We start from the raw sequence: 15,183 nt of genomic DNA, 5'->3' as shown, positions 1-15,183 counted from the left end.
AGAGTATGAAGGCATCAAGCCTTGACAATACCTTGATCTCAGATTTCCAGCCTCCATAAGTATGAGAATAAATTTCTGATTTAAGCCACCAGTTTGCAGTAATTTGTTTCGGCAGCCCTAGGAAAGTAATATAACCTCCCAGGTTTCTTCCCTCAATTTTCTTAAGTTTAGCTTAAAACAGAGCTAATGAAAAATTAGAATGAGATCTTGCTTTGTTAGCTATTAATATCTTTTTTAAGAAAAAGGGTACCTAAATTTCCTAAGATTTGAGTGTAAAGAAAAAAGTTGAGCTAATAATAATAGCAAGAATTGAATTTTTTTTAAGTGATGATAAAGGAAGCTATATCAGAGCTACCCTGGCGGCTAAGTCTTAAAGAATCCACATGCCAATGCAGGATACAGGGATTCAACCTCTGATCTGGGAAGTCTCACATGCCACGGAATAACTGAGGCCCACGCGTGACAACTACTGAGCCTATGCTCTAGAGCCTGAGAGCCGCAACTACTGAAGCCTGCTTACCCCACAGCTCGGGACTCCACAAAAAGAATAACCACTGCAATGAGAAGTCCACGCACTGCAACTAGACAGTAGCCCCCACTTGTTCCAACTAGAGAAAAGCTTAAGCAGCAACAAAGACCCAGCACAACCAAAAACAATAAATAAATAAATAAAATTAAGGAAAAAAAAATCTCTAAAAAAAGGGAAGCTCTCAGTTCAGTCGCTCAGTCGTGTCCAACTCTTTGCGACCCCATGAATCACAGCACGCCAGGCCTCCCTGTCCATCACCAACTCCCGGAGTTCACTCAGACTCATGTCCATCGAGTCGGTGGTGCCATCCAGCCATCTCATTCTCTGTCGTCCCCTTTTCCTCCTGCCCCCAATCCCTCCCAGCATCAGAGACTTTTCCAGTTCTATTTCCACATCTCGGGAAGAGTTAAACAACCATCTGATCCTGTTACCCTCCATTTAGGAAGTCTTTTAATGGCTTCAGAATACCCTTAAGATAAAGACTGGACACTAAGCAGGAGGTCTTGAAGACATAAGCCCTGCAGGTTTCCCACCACATGGTCTCCCTTTGACCCGTATGTTCCAACCACAGTGAGATTACACTGGCTCATTCTCTCCACCTGGAAAGTTGCACTCTGTCTGGCCAACTTCTACTCATTCTACAGTCTTCTCTTGAATGAATCTTCCATTTTATAAAATTCATCACCATTTTGCGTTTTTTTGTTTTCCCTGCATGATGGCACATACTGGGAGACCAATTACCTTTTCCTCTACATCACTCTAGAGAAGGAAATGGCAACCCACTCCAGTACTCTGGCCTGGAAAATCCCATGGACGGAGGAGCCTGGTAGGCTACAGTCCATGGAGTCACTAAGAGTAGGACACGACTGAGCGACTCCACTTTCACTTTTCACTTTTCTGCATTGGAGAAAGAAATGGAAACCCACTCCAGTATTCTTGCCTGGAGAATCCCAGAGACAGAGGAGCCTGGTGGACTGCCGTCTGTGGAGTCGCACAGATTCGGACACGACTGAAGTGACTTAGCAGCGGCAGCAGCAGCTACATCACTCAATTTAGTTATTACCAGAACAGAGAACTTAGCATATCATAGGAAATTAGTAAATATGACAAATAATGCATAATTGAATTAATAAATAAAGAAATAACATTTTAAAAAATTAAATGCAATTCAGAACAGTAACTAAACCAAAGCAGTACTGACCTGGTGTTTTCATTATATTCGAAAATCTGAACCTTGGCCATTGCATTTGGACTACTGTCATCACTTCCTACAGCAATCATGGGAGCATGAGCACGAGAGCTGGAAAGGAAGAGAAAAATGTATTTTCCAAATTATAACATCAACACACATTTAGTTCAAAGAATTAAAAACTCATCCAACAGCTGTGCAACCTACCGGTCAGCTGTGGACTAGACCTCCACCACACCCAGTGCCACAGGCCCAGGAAGGGTACCCAGGAGGTCTCACCTAGGGACCAAGGACACCAGCCTTTCACCATATTTCTACCAAATTTTCTTATGGCTGAGATAGAAAGTAGTCCTTTTCCCCAGATAAAAGGCTTCAAGCATTCAACTGATCAGAAAAAAAAAAAAAACACACATAAGAGATCTTAGAATTTTTCTTCCTAAAAAAATCTGGTCATTAACTATTACATGAAAAGTAACTTTATGGTGACCAAATCCATGGCAAAAAAATTTTTTTACATGCTTTGCACAAAAAGAATCCCATCCCAATGGAGGAGGAAAGTAGAAAAGACCATCCTTAGGAAGGCATGTTTATCATTCTTTAAGTCTCCACACTCATTTGTAGCCAACTACATTTTCAAAAAGGCAAAAGATAAGCAATAAGAGAATGAACTCTGAGGTGAACTCTAGGTTAATTTTTTTTTCCATTTCTATGCCTAATTACCTAGATATTGATTTCCCTTGCCTCCCACATTCAGATTAATACCTCTGTGAAAGTGACATAGAGGTTCTGTTTAACCTTGATGTTTCAAAACTGTTTAGTCTTGATGTTGTGATCTGCCAATCTCATAAAGCCAAAAACAAAATGTAATTAAAAAAAAAATTTAGCTCTTTATTACTAAAGCTTCTGATAATGAGATCAAATTACCTAATATAAGAAAAACACCAAGTAAACTGTAAAGTGCTATAGTGACAAAATAAAATTACAAATTATATACTATAATTCTTGGCTATTCAAAGGGGTATAAATTACAGTAGTTTCTATATCTCACAAGATTTCTTCTTTCAGTGTTCCACAGATTATTCTTTCACAATGTTAAATATCTGAGCAAGGACAAGTACATTTATGATAATATATTCTAAAATCACTGAAAATATAAATTGTTTGCTAAATATTCTAAAAAATAAATTATAAAACATCCAGATAACAACCTGAATTGAGGATTACCTCATTTGTATATTCAGAAAAAAAAGATCACACTTAAACCATCTTCCAAATATGGTTCATAACTAAACAGTGAACAAAACCATCCAACTCTCTGAATACGGGAGACTGATCACCTGCAATTCCTTTCTATACCTCCATGAAAAGATGAAAGAATACACTGTAAGAGTGCAGAAATCAGAATATGCCATCAGAAATCAAGAAATCTGGAGGAATTCCAGGAAGCAGAAGGACATAAGACAGCAAAAATACTAAGGGCAAAAGAGCTCAACCACTATCACTAAAGAGGAAATTCTAGAAGCTACAACCTCTAATTAATAAACAAATAAATAGCAAATCAATCAACCAACCAATTGTAATGAGTCATGGGGCACTCATGAACAAAAACAAGAGTGGCTTTGTATTATTGTAGCAGGGTGATGGATATATGAGGGTCTGTTGTATTATCACTATACTTGAAATCTTTCCTAATAAAGAAAAAAATTCGTGGAAACATCCTGGTTAAATTTTAGAATTCCACTATCTTAAACCATACAAACCAATTCGAGGAGGTTTAATGACCTAAGAGTGAAAGTAAAAATGGCTCAGTTGCGTCCAACTCTTTGAGACCCCCATGGTCTATACAGTTCATGGAATTCTCCACACCAGAATACTGGAGTGGTTAGCCTTTCCCTTCTCCAGGGGATATTCCCAACCCAGGGCTCGAACCCAGGTCTCCTGCATTGCAAGGCAGATTCTTTACCAGCTGAGCCAAAAGGGAAGACAAAACCAAAAACCTTTCAGAATACACTTGATAACATCAAGGTGGGGAAAAATTTCTCAAATTAAAAAAAAAAAAGCACAACAACATAAAAGACTTAAATGTAGCCATATTAAAATTCAGAACTTTCTGCAATCAAGTCATCATACTGTCAAAACGGACAAACCACAAACTCACAGAATATACTTGCATCTCAAAGTAGTAGTAAGATAAAATCCTGAAACTTTCCAGAAAGAATAGGCTCCCTACAAAAGATCCAGAATCAGACTGACCGCACATTTCTCACCAACTAAAATTTAAAAGATTCAAGAATCTTTTAAAATCTCTGAAGTTCTTATATTTTGAACTTAGCCAAAGTTCTAGAGCTAGCCAAACTACAATAAAGCATGGAGTAAAACTAAGACATTTTCAGGTGTTCTAGAATTTATACTTTGCCATAAACCCCTATAGAGGAAAAAAAAAAGTTACCTTAAGAGTTGCATGACCAAAGGAAAACAAAAAAGTCCAAAGACAACTCATGATATGAAAACTGTGACACCTAACTAACCTGAAGTAAAGCAATCAATAACAAGAAAAGAGCACAGTGTCAATATCACATTATTCTGTGAACTAAATCTATGAAAATAGATTAATCTGGGTCTGGAATGAATACTATCTAGTCTTACAAATTCAGTTGCTACTTAATATTTTGAATCAACTTACAATCAAAAGATAAAAGTACTTTTATGTGTACTAAATGTTTATAAAACATAAAGACAAATACTATAAATCTTGTCACTATACAAGCAGTGTAACAAAACATTAGGAAATCAGAGCATGAATGTGTGACAGAAGCAAATTCCTCTTTTTTTAAGAGAGGTGAGTCAACATAACAGTCTGAAAATTGATAAACCACTAAGTGGAGAAGTATTTGAATTATGACAATTACATACAACTGAAAAACAAATAAAATATCTAGTCACATCTTCACAAGTAGAAAGCTTTCTTAATGTGCTAAAGTCATCTTTCACAGAGTGAGTATAAATTCCATTTAAAGATAACATGGCAAGAACCAGAGGCATGAGGAAACCACTTAAAATAGTAACAGTCTTAGAATCACACTCTGCCCAGCAACGAAAGGAGTAAGATAGGACTAGATGCACTAAGACAAAGGAAAACACCCACGATGGGGGGACCTTGCTGGTCAAGTGGTTAAGAATCTACCGTCAAAAGCAGGTGACGTGGGTTTGATCCCCAGTCAGGAAACTAAGATCTCACATGCCACGTGGCAACTAAGCCTGGGCACCACAAGTACTGAGCCCACACACCTCAACTACAGAGTCCCTGTGCTCTACAGCCCACATGTCACAACTAGAGAGAAGCCCCACGCTGCAACCAAAGATCTCTCGTGCTGCAACTAAGATCCGACACAATCCAAAAAAATTTTAAACTAGAAATTAAAAAAAAAAAGCCCACAATGTATTTGTAAGAAGCAAACTACAAAAAAGGAAAATGTTAGGTCTATACACGTCTGTGTGTTTTGGGTCCATTTGTACATGATAGCATATATCTAGGTGTGTTTGTATATGTATGTGTGTTTATAAAGGCAGTAAATATTTACTTATATATGCATGGGAAAAGTTCAGAAAGTGCACCAGAGTGTTTACAGTGGCTAGCTTCTTCTATGGAGTAGAAACAGAGGAGTAAGAGACATGACAGGGTGGAGAAAAGAGAATTATTATTCTACATAATATATATTTTTAAAAATAAACAAGACCACTTAAAAGCATTTTCAAAAAACTAAAGCATCTGATGCTAAGTGTAATGATTACTAGGCTTATATCACCTACCTTGAAGGATTCCAAGAAATACAACTACAGCTGAGTTTGCATGAGATCTCATGCTGCAGAGACCATTGGCTGAGATTCATGACATCAGGAGCCTCATAGATTCTAACTATCCCATCTGCTGAACATGTTGCTAACATGAGACCCATATGCTTAGGAGCAAATTTCACATCGGTAACGGACGTTCTGCTGTCCACCAGCGTTGTCCTCTTGACCTGGGGAAAAAAAAACAATGTAAATTACACACAAAAAGGATGTCAGGGTGAAAGAGCACAGGCTCTGAATCACAGAAACCCGCTGCCACTTCCCCAGAAAACTGCACAACCTTGAAAAGACACTCAAAAACTGGGGAGGCCTCAATTTCCTCCAAAGGACTTGGCAAAACACCATGTACACAAGCTCACAATCAGTGACCTATAATCAGCTGCTCCTTTTAATGTATTAGAAAGAAGACCTTGTGAAACCTGTTAGTGTGTTAGTCACTCAGCCGTGTCCGACTCTTTGTGACCCCATGTACTGTAGCCCACCAGGCTCCTCTGTCCATGGGATTTTCCAGGCAAGAATACTGGAGTGGGTTGGAAGCCTAACTTTATTAATAAATTCTTTCTTCTTAAGCAGTGTGTGTGCACTAAATCAGTTGTGTCTGACTCTTTGCGATCCTATGAATTGTAGCCTGCCAGGTTCCTCTGTCCAAGGGATTCTCTAGGCAAGAATACTGGAATGGGTTTGCCATGTCCTCTTCCAAGGGATCTTCCCAACTCTGGATTGAACCCAAGTCTCTTACATTTCCTACATTGGCAGGTGGGTTCTTTACTACTAAGCGCCACCTGGGAAGCCCTTAGGCAGATAGGAGAAAGCAGAAAATGTTAGAATTTTCATATGGGCAGTTTTGTCATGCAAACCAGGCTGCAAACAGCCTTAAGATCCTTTAACAGCAAAAGGGAGGGAGTACAACTTCTCCTATTAAGTCTAAGTGCTGGTTAACCCTGCTCGGACCAATAGTATCCACTTTTAAAAGAAGGCATGCAGCAGAGACCAAGAGAATGGTAGGAAGCTGGTGTTCTGGAAATTAGGGAACCCCAGCATGGCAGATACTAGCTACTGCCTGACTCCTACATGAGCTGACTTTTGACTGAAACTGTCAAAAAATTTACAAATCAACAGCTTACTGTCTATAGTTTGGGGACCCAACTTCTATAAGTTGGGTTTAGGAGTGGTAGCAATTACAAGATTATATAAATAATTAATATAACACAAATGCTGAAACACTAAATACAAATCATTAAGTTTGAAGGAAAAAATCCTTCATATTGCCACCACTCTCCAAATACGGTCACTTGATTTTTGACAAGGATGCCAAAGACCATTCTATAGGGAAAAGACAATCTTCTCAATGAAAGGTGCTCAGAGAACTGGACACTGAAGTGCAAAAGAATTACAATAGATACCTGCCTTATGTCACATACAAACATTATGAGTCAAAGGCCTAAACGTAAGCACTGAACTATAAAACTCTTAAAAAGAAAATTCTGGCCAGAGTCTCCATGACAATGGATTTGGTAATGACTTACACCAGAAACACAAGGAAACATGAAAAACTAAACTATACTTCATGAAATCCTTGCACACAAACCTTGAACACTCTATCAAGAGACTGGAGAGGCAACTTAACAGAATGAGAAAGAAGATTTGGAAATCACATATCCGTTAAGGAAATACAGTACATAAAGAATTCCTACCTACAACTCAACAACAAAAAATGGACAAAGGACTTGATTAGACATTTCCCTAAAGAAGTAAAAGGGTTCTGGTAACAATTTCAATTCTGGAGAGTGGGGTTGGGGGCTAATCCTCACACCCACAGACAATTCTGACACCAGAAGGGTGTCCAAGGAGAATTCAACTCAGTTTTGACACTAACTACCTCTAGATAGCATCTGATTCTGGAGTGCAGAGTTCAGTCCCACAAGACCGTCATTCTTTAGGTACCAGTCCAAAACCCGGGTGTTACCTGTGCTTCTCACTGCCTGCTGTAACTCAGGAACAGTCACATGGAAGAGACCCACGGGGTACGGTCAGGGACAGGTGCAGAGCCCCCAGGCTCCTGCCAGCGCAGGTCCCCATACTCCGCCAGCCCAGGAGCCTCCAAACCCCATCCTTTAGGGTTTTTATGGAGGCCTCATTACATAGGCATGAATGACTAACTCACTGGCTACTGGTGATCAGTCAATCGGCAGCCCTCTCCCCTCCCTGTAAGTCAGAGGCATGAGACTGAAAGTCTCACTTTCCCAAGGTGTCCTTAGAAAGATCACTGCTCTTCGGGTGCTCTGGCTTCCGCCCGCCCACCCTCTGCTAACAAACATCTCACCCAGTGGCTCTGTCCACGCAGTTTATCATTTGATTCTCCTACTATTTCTTCCCAGACAGCAGCTGTTCGGTCAAAAGAACAGGAAGCCAAAACCTGTCCAAACTCAGGATGGGCCCATGTCACACGCCACACAGATCCACTATGTGTCTGAGGAATCAAAAAAAGAAAAAAACGGAAAAAGAGGAATTTACCCATTTTTCACACATATAAGATGTCACTTGAAGAAATAGAATACGGATATTTTTACCTCGACAAGTGGAAAAAGCTACTCAATTTAACATTTAAAAATTTAACTTCTAGGGAATTTCCTGGTGGTCCAGTGGTTAGAACGCCACACTTCCACCACAGGGGGCACGGGTTCAATCTCTGGTTGGGAAACTAAGACCCTGCAAGCCATGCAGCACGGCCAAAAAAAAAACAAGCTAAATTCTAGAACTTTTAACTTTTAGAAGATACTTCATATTTAAGATTACAGCTCTTCTGGAGTCAAGTTCTTCTAACATTTTATGAATTAAAAAAAAAAACCCTTCTGGATAAAGTTGACCTTTTCCAGGCTACCAACAGAGACCTGGTTCAGAGTTTAACCTAACAAAGCTTTTAAACAGAGATTCTATCAGTCCATTATTTTTTCTTCACTTGCAAATTGCTTCTATAGGGAACATCCACCTAATAAGTAAGATTAATCAAAATTATATGCTTCAAAAGCCTGACAGTACAAGAAACTGTAGCAACAAAATGCTTAAAATGATTCTGATGTCTGGCCAGGAAAAGAGGCAATGACAGGACAACTACAGAGAAACCCAAATCTCTGTATTCTGAGGGAATAATTTAAAGCTCAACAGCACTATCTTTATATATGAAAACCATCAAATTACTATTATTCAGCTCTTCATGTTGACCAAGAGAAAAATAAGCATTTCACATCAATAGAATTGTCTGTGCTTTCCAATAAAAATACTGTATGACCACAAGCACCAGTCCATCCATGATACTCACAAAATCTGTTTCAGGCTTCCGTGTATCTAACACTTTTTATACACTCAATCTCAGAACACTTTCATAATTCAATAATTTCTACATGGTAACAATGTCATCATCCAACGGTAAACTCTTTTTCTTTTTTTTGGCTGCTGGCATGTGGGATTTTCATTCCCTGACCAGGGATTGAAACTGTGCCCCCTGCAGTGGAACCAGAGTCTTAACCACTGGACTACCAGTGAAGTCCCTGCACCCTTATTTTTATTCTCTGTTCTGTCCAATCTTTTTATTTCACTTTTCTTACTTATATAAGCTATTAAGTCAAAGATGCGCTAGCGCAGTGAGTCTGCTAAATGCTAGCTTCCAGGTAAAGCATGATCTAACTATAGAATAAGGACTGCACAAAGGATTCATCACAATAAAAGCAAACAAATATCAATTAGTAAGCAAAATAGGGTATATCTGTTGTCATATTTGTTTTGTTGTTGTATTTATGTTTAAAAACATACCAAAGTACTAATGAAACCTGTTAATTATAAAGCAAAAATACGAGCCTCCTTTTGAAGTGATAATAAGTTTTAAAACTAGATACAGGAAGCAATTGTACAATACTGTGACTGCAATAAATGAATTTACGTTTACTTGAAATGGTTAACTTTATGTTGACTCTCACCACAATTTAAAAAGTGGGAGGGGAGGACAAAAGATTTCAATAGACACTTCACCATAGATGGTAAATAAATGACAAACACGCACATGAAAATGCTGTCAACACTGTTAGTTATTAAAGGCATACAAACCGAGATCCAATGAGACACACTTTACACCCACCAAGATGGTTACTAATATAATCAAAAAGACAGACTGGAACCCTCATACACTGCTGTTGGGAACATACAATGGTTTAGGCACTTTGGAAAAAGGTCTGGCAGTTTTCAAAAAACTTAAAACTATACACAGTCTGAAGGAAAGTTACGGGGCTCAAAACAGCCTAGAGTTAAAACTCCCCTCCAGGTCCTCCCCCCATTCTATGCAAAACAACTCTCTACCCCCGAAGAAAAAAATGGACACTAAGGTTGATTACACCCAGTTCCCAGCTTGTCCAGCCTCTGGCAGATCTCCGAAATTTCTTGCCCAAGCCCATTTAAGAGATAACTACTCCCAACAACCTTGGAGAAGAACAAGCCCCCTTAAGACAATAACTTTTCACATACATGCCTATATATACTTACTCTTTTCTTGAGTAAGTGCAGCAGCTTGATAATCTGACTGTTGCCCCTTCTGGCCTCATTAAAGGTGATCTGTTCCTGTAAAGTGCCTGTGATTCTTTTTCTGAACCTCGCCCTGTCTAACTCCCTTACCTTACACAGTCCAGCAATTCTACTCCTAGATATCTAAAAGAATCAACAATGTCCACACAAAGACTTGTATGGCATATTCATAACAGCATTCATAATCATCAAAAACTAAAAACAAACAAATGTCCATCAAATAGTGAATGAGTAAGTAAAATGTGGCTTTATCTATACAATGGACTACTACTAAGTTTTACAAAGGATCAAACCACTGATACATACCACAACATGGATGAACCTCAAAAACAAGCTAAGGAAAGCAAGTAGAAACAAATAACTACATACTGTAAAATTCCATTTATATGAAATGTCTAAAGAAAGTAAAACTTCATAAACAGAAAACAGTTCAGTGGTCACCTGGGGCATAAGAAGGGAAAGACGATTTACTCCCAAGCTGCCACAAGGGAAATTTCAGGGTTGATGGTAAGCGTTCTAAAACTAGATTGTAGCAGAGCTGCCAACTGTGTAAACTTACTAACACTCATTGAACTCTACATTTAAAATTGACGATTCTCAAGATACCTAAAACTCTACCTGAGTAAAGCTATTTTTTAAAACAAAAAATAAAGTTATGTACAAAACATCACAACTATTAAAAAATATGTGAAGGAAAAAGGTAAGTAAGACATACTGAGATGCTAAGAACAATTAGGTTAAAATGCTACAGAATTTCAAACTCATACTTTCAAATTTTCTGAAGCGCATTTGCTACTTTAATAGTGAAAAAAAGTAAAAGGTATAAATTTTATAATTCTCAAAACTGAACGGAAGTCACTAGAAGTCATTTACTTCTAGAAGTCATTTACTAGAACCGAAGTAAATGTTTCAATTTTTTTAAATTACCGTAAAAATAAATACTAACCTTCCAGCTAGCAGTGCAATGCCATTCCCCACTTTCACTTTTATCCCAGACCTGTAAGAAAAAAGATATTATATACCAAGAATTCCTAAAATTAATTGAGTCAGTGAGGACAAAGGAGGGAAACATAAATTCACAAAAGATAAAATCAGTAAACATTCATTCATTCAGCCAAATATTTACTGAGGACTGAGAACATGTCAGTCAAGGAACTTTTGCTCCAATAGTTAATGGAGATGATAACAGTGCCACTCAAGTAGGGCACTTACAGTGCTGCTGCCCTAGAAAGTCACTGGGCCAATACTGACCACCCCCCCCCAGGGGAAACAGGTGCAATTCACAGGAGCCTCTGGTCACAATGTATTTATCAACCAACCTGTAAATAACCTTGTTTTACCTGTGTATGTTTGCAAACACCTTATTTTGTACACATTATTGATTCACTAACACTGAACAATGGAAAAGACCCTGATGCTGGGAAAAGACTGAAGGCAGGAGAAAGGGACGACAGGGGACGAGATGGTTGGATGGCATCACCGACTCAATGGACACGAGTTTGAGCAAGCCCCAAGAGTTGGTGAAGGACAGGGAAGCCTGGAGCGCTGCAGTCCATGGGGTCACAAAGAGTCAGATGCAACTGAGTGACTGAACTGAACTGAAATCACACCAACACTGTAACTCACGTCTAAATGAAGCTCCCCTAACACACACTTTCTCTGGAAGCCACTCACAGCCTTTTTGCTGTGGGACATTATGCAGCACTACACTTGAGGACAAGTTGACTCACTGGAAAAGACTCTGATGCTGGGAAGGGTTGGGGGCGGGAGGAGAAGGGGACGACCGAGAATGAGATGGCTGGATGGCATCACTGACTCTGTGGACATGAGTTTGAGTGAACTCCGGGAGTTGGTGATGGACAGGGAGGCCTGGCATGCTGTGATTCATGGGGTCGCGGAGAGTCGTACATGACTGAGCGACTGAACTGAACTGAACACTTGAGGACCACTTCAGCCAGTAAAATTCACAAACAAAAAGAATGAAAATGTGAAAAATGTGGCACCAAAAACACACTGAGAAGGATGCTTGTTTGCACTATAAAAGCCTGAATGAAAGGCAGAGTGTCACCTGTCCAACCTCAGCTGGGAACACAACCTGGACAACTCCAATTTTTCTGCCACCTGGTCATGTCAACAAATAACCATGAGAATTGCTTTGGGGGTTACAAATAAACTTTACAGAATAAGCAAATTCACAAATACAAAACTTGCAAATAACGAGACTCAACTGTACATATAACAATCAAAAACAAAACACTGAACCTTCATACCAACAAAAAATAGACATTACAATGACATTTCAACTAGTTTTTTTAATATAATGATACGTCCCCCAAATAAATCCATTTTTTAAAATATAATGATAAAACAGTATTGTGGCTCCTCAAAAAACTTCAAACAGGACTTCCCTGGTGGATAGATTTCGCCTGCCAACGTCAAGCCCACTTTCTAGAGCTGATGACCCCCAACTACTGAAGCCTGCGTGACCTTGAGCCCGTCCTCCACAAGAAGAAGAGCCGCTAAGGAGAAAGCTTGCGCACCGCAACGAAGAGTAGCCCCCGCTCTCCTCAATTAGAGAAAGCCCAAGAACAGCAACACATATATAAAAATTATTAAAATTTTTCCAAATAAAAACAGAATTGCCATGTGATTCAGCAATTCCACTTCTTGGTCTGCACCCAAGAGTTGAAAGCAGGGTCTCAAAGCTATACTTGTTCACCCACATTCACAGCAACATTGTTCACAACTAAAATGTAGAAGGAACCAAACTCCACCAACAGATGAGTGATATGTAAAATGTGGTATATGCAGATACATATACTTAGCCTCTTTAAAAGTTTTTAGATTATTTAAACGCTTCCTTTCTCAGGAAGGAAATTATGACAAATGCTACAACACATATGAACTTCAAAACATTAAGCTAAGTGAAATCAGCCAGTCACAAAAAAGACAAATCCTGTATGATCCCACTTGTATGAGGCCTCTGGAGTAGCCAAATTCAAAGACAGAAAGTACAAGGGCGGGGGCCAGGGGTGGACGCTTCAGGGATCGATGAGTCATGCCTAATGCGAACAGTACAAAATGAGGATGGCGGTGACCGATGCAAAGATATAAACATACTTAATAAAAACGGTTGAGGTGGTAAATTTTGTTACCTGTAGTTCACTGCAATAACGAAAACACTAAAAAATAACTGCAATGATAACGCCCAACACGGACAACTATCTCACCGATACTCTTCACCGGTGTGAAACAGTACAACCTTCAAAAAGACCATCTACCAAGTACTCTCAAGAGCTTTTAAAATACTAATTCCTCTACTGGAATGAGCCTAAAGAAAACTTTCAAAAAACATAAAAAGCGGGATTGACGAAGATTTTTCACTGCAACACCCCAACAGACAAAAACTCCGCACACGTGACAATCCTCTAGAGCACAGGTAAGCGGGTAAGGAAACCTACTCGGTTAACGGACGCCAACAATCGCGACGGTCACGCGGCCGCGGCGGGGCGGGGAGAAAACCCGGGCCTCGCCACAGACCCGTCGGCGAGGGCCGCGCCGTCGCGACCCTGCTGTGACAACATGGAGGGCGGGAGCCCAATCCGACGGGCGCCCGCGGAGCGCGGGGGGCCGGCGCCCCGGGTCCTGGGTCCCGCCGACCACCGCCGACCCGCTCCAGGCGCTCCGGACCCAGCCTGGAGCTCAGGGCAAGCCAGGCCGACCGGCGCGCCCTGCTTCCCCCGCAGCGGGAGCGCGCCCGCCGCCGTGACGCACGCACGCAGACAACCGCGGAGAGGCGGCCCGGGCGGCAGTGACCCCACAATACCCGGGAGGAGGGCGCCCGCCTGCCAGGCCGCCGGCCTCGTGCCCGGCAAGGCGCCTCAAGTCGGGAGCAGTCCCCTCTCCACGCGCCCCTCGCTCGGACAGCGGGCCGCGCAACGTCCCGCCCGCTTCCGGGCTCGGCCCGCACCTTGACGCTCTGGTCGCTGGAGCAGGTGGCCATCCGCCGCCCGTGGAAGTCGAAAGACACATCATGGATGAGATCCTTGTGGTCCGCCGCGATACTGCGCGCCACGAACATGGCTGCGCAGGGCCCCTCCCGCCTCCGGCGCGGCGGCGCGCGGACCGCAGCCCACCCGGACCCGACGCCGGGGCGCGCACGGCGGTACTTCCCGGGTGCTGCTCGCGCGCCCCGGGCTGCGCCCGCCCCACCCCCTGGCCCGGCATACCCCGCGGGGCCCCGCCCCCTGGGCGTCACACTCCGCAAGGCCCCGCCCCCGGTCCGTCATACCCTGCGGGGTCCCGCCCCCTGGCCCGTCATACCCCGCGGGGCCCCGCCCCCGGCGCGTCACACCCCGCAAGGCCCCGCTCCCGGTCCGTCGTACCCTCTCGAGGCCCGGCGGCCGGTCAAACACAGGGCGGCGCGGGCCCCGTAGCTAGTCGGTAGACTGCTGCGCAGTCTGTGCTCTGAAGTGAAGTGAAGTGAAAGTCTCTCAGTCGTGTCCGACTCTTTGCGACCCCTTGCGCTATACAGCCCTTGGAATTCTCCAGGCCAGAATACTGGAGTGGGTAGCCTGTCTCTTTTTCAGGGGATCTTCCCAATCCAGGGATCGAACCCAGGTCTCCCCGCATTGCGGGCTGATTCTTTACCAGCTGAGCCACAAGGGAAGCCCGTCTGTGCCCTAAGGGGTCTTAAGGAGCTCTCTGTCGAAGTGTGGAGATTAGGGGAATGTGAAGGTTAAGACTATCGTCTGCAAGCTTCAGCCCTGCCTGAGTCAGTCTCATCGCGTTGGGGCGTGTGTCCCCGGGAGACGGGCCAGGCCCGGGAGTGGGCGAAGAGAGTAGCGGTGCGTAAGGAGCTTGTGTCCAGGGTGTGCGGTGTGGCGGGGGCGTGGCCCCGGCTGTCCCCGTCCCCCCAGGATCTGCAGAAATGGTTTGGCCTTGCTAGAAACGCCTTCACTTGCCTTTCCCCTCCCACTAAAAATGGTAAGATTTTATTGGTACTTTAAGAGGACACATACATGTGACACTGTGGACTGTA

General features: G+C 42.3%; 1 protein-coding gene across 2 annotated transcripts in view; it reads right to left on the bottom strand.

Moving 5' to 3' along the window:
• Nucleotides 1-14,360, bottom strand: part of LOC129549807 (nucleoporin SEH1) — a 99,427-nt gene extending 85,067 nt beyond the window's left edge. Inside the window, exons 1-5 of one of the 2 annotated variants that reach the window (XM_088833457.1) lie at nucleotides 14,113-14,360; nucleotides 11,089-11,139; nucleotides 7,894-8,040; nucleotides 5,529-5,740; nucleotides 1,731-1,829 (exon numbers count right to left, since the gene is read on the bottom strand). In XM_088833457.1, the coding sequence (XP_088689583.1) occupies nucleotides 1,731-1,829; nucleotides 5,529-5,740; nucleotides 7,894-8,040; nucleotides 11,089-11,139; nucleotides 14,113-14,223 (620 nt within the window). In that variant the 5' untranslated portion in view covers nucleotides 14,224-14,360. The remainder of the gene's footprint in view (nucleotides 1-1,730; nucleotides 1,830-5,528; nucleotides 5,741-7,893; nucleotides 8,041-11,088; nucleotides 11,140-14,112) is intronic. The other variant, XM_055417260.2, reaches the window with a different exon arrangement.
• Between the last annotated feature and the right edge of the window lie 823 nt (nucleotides 14,361-15,183).

This window comes from Moschus berezovskii, chromosome 28 (genome assembly GCF_049115385.1).
Source record: "Moschus berezovskii isolate FMDL1 chromosome 28, NW_MosBer_1.0, whole genome shotgun sequence".
In the NCBI taxonomy this organism is placed as follows: Eukaryota; Metazoa; Chordata; class Mammalia; order Artiodactyla; family Moschidae; genus Moschus; species Moschus berezovskii.
The sequence above is the reverse complement of the archived record's forward strand: the minus strand, read 5'-3'. Positions and strand labels throughout refer to the sequence as shown.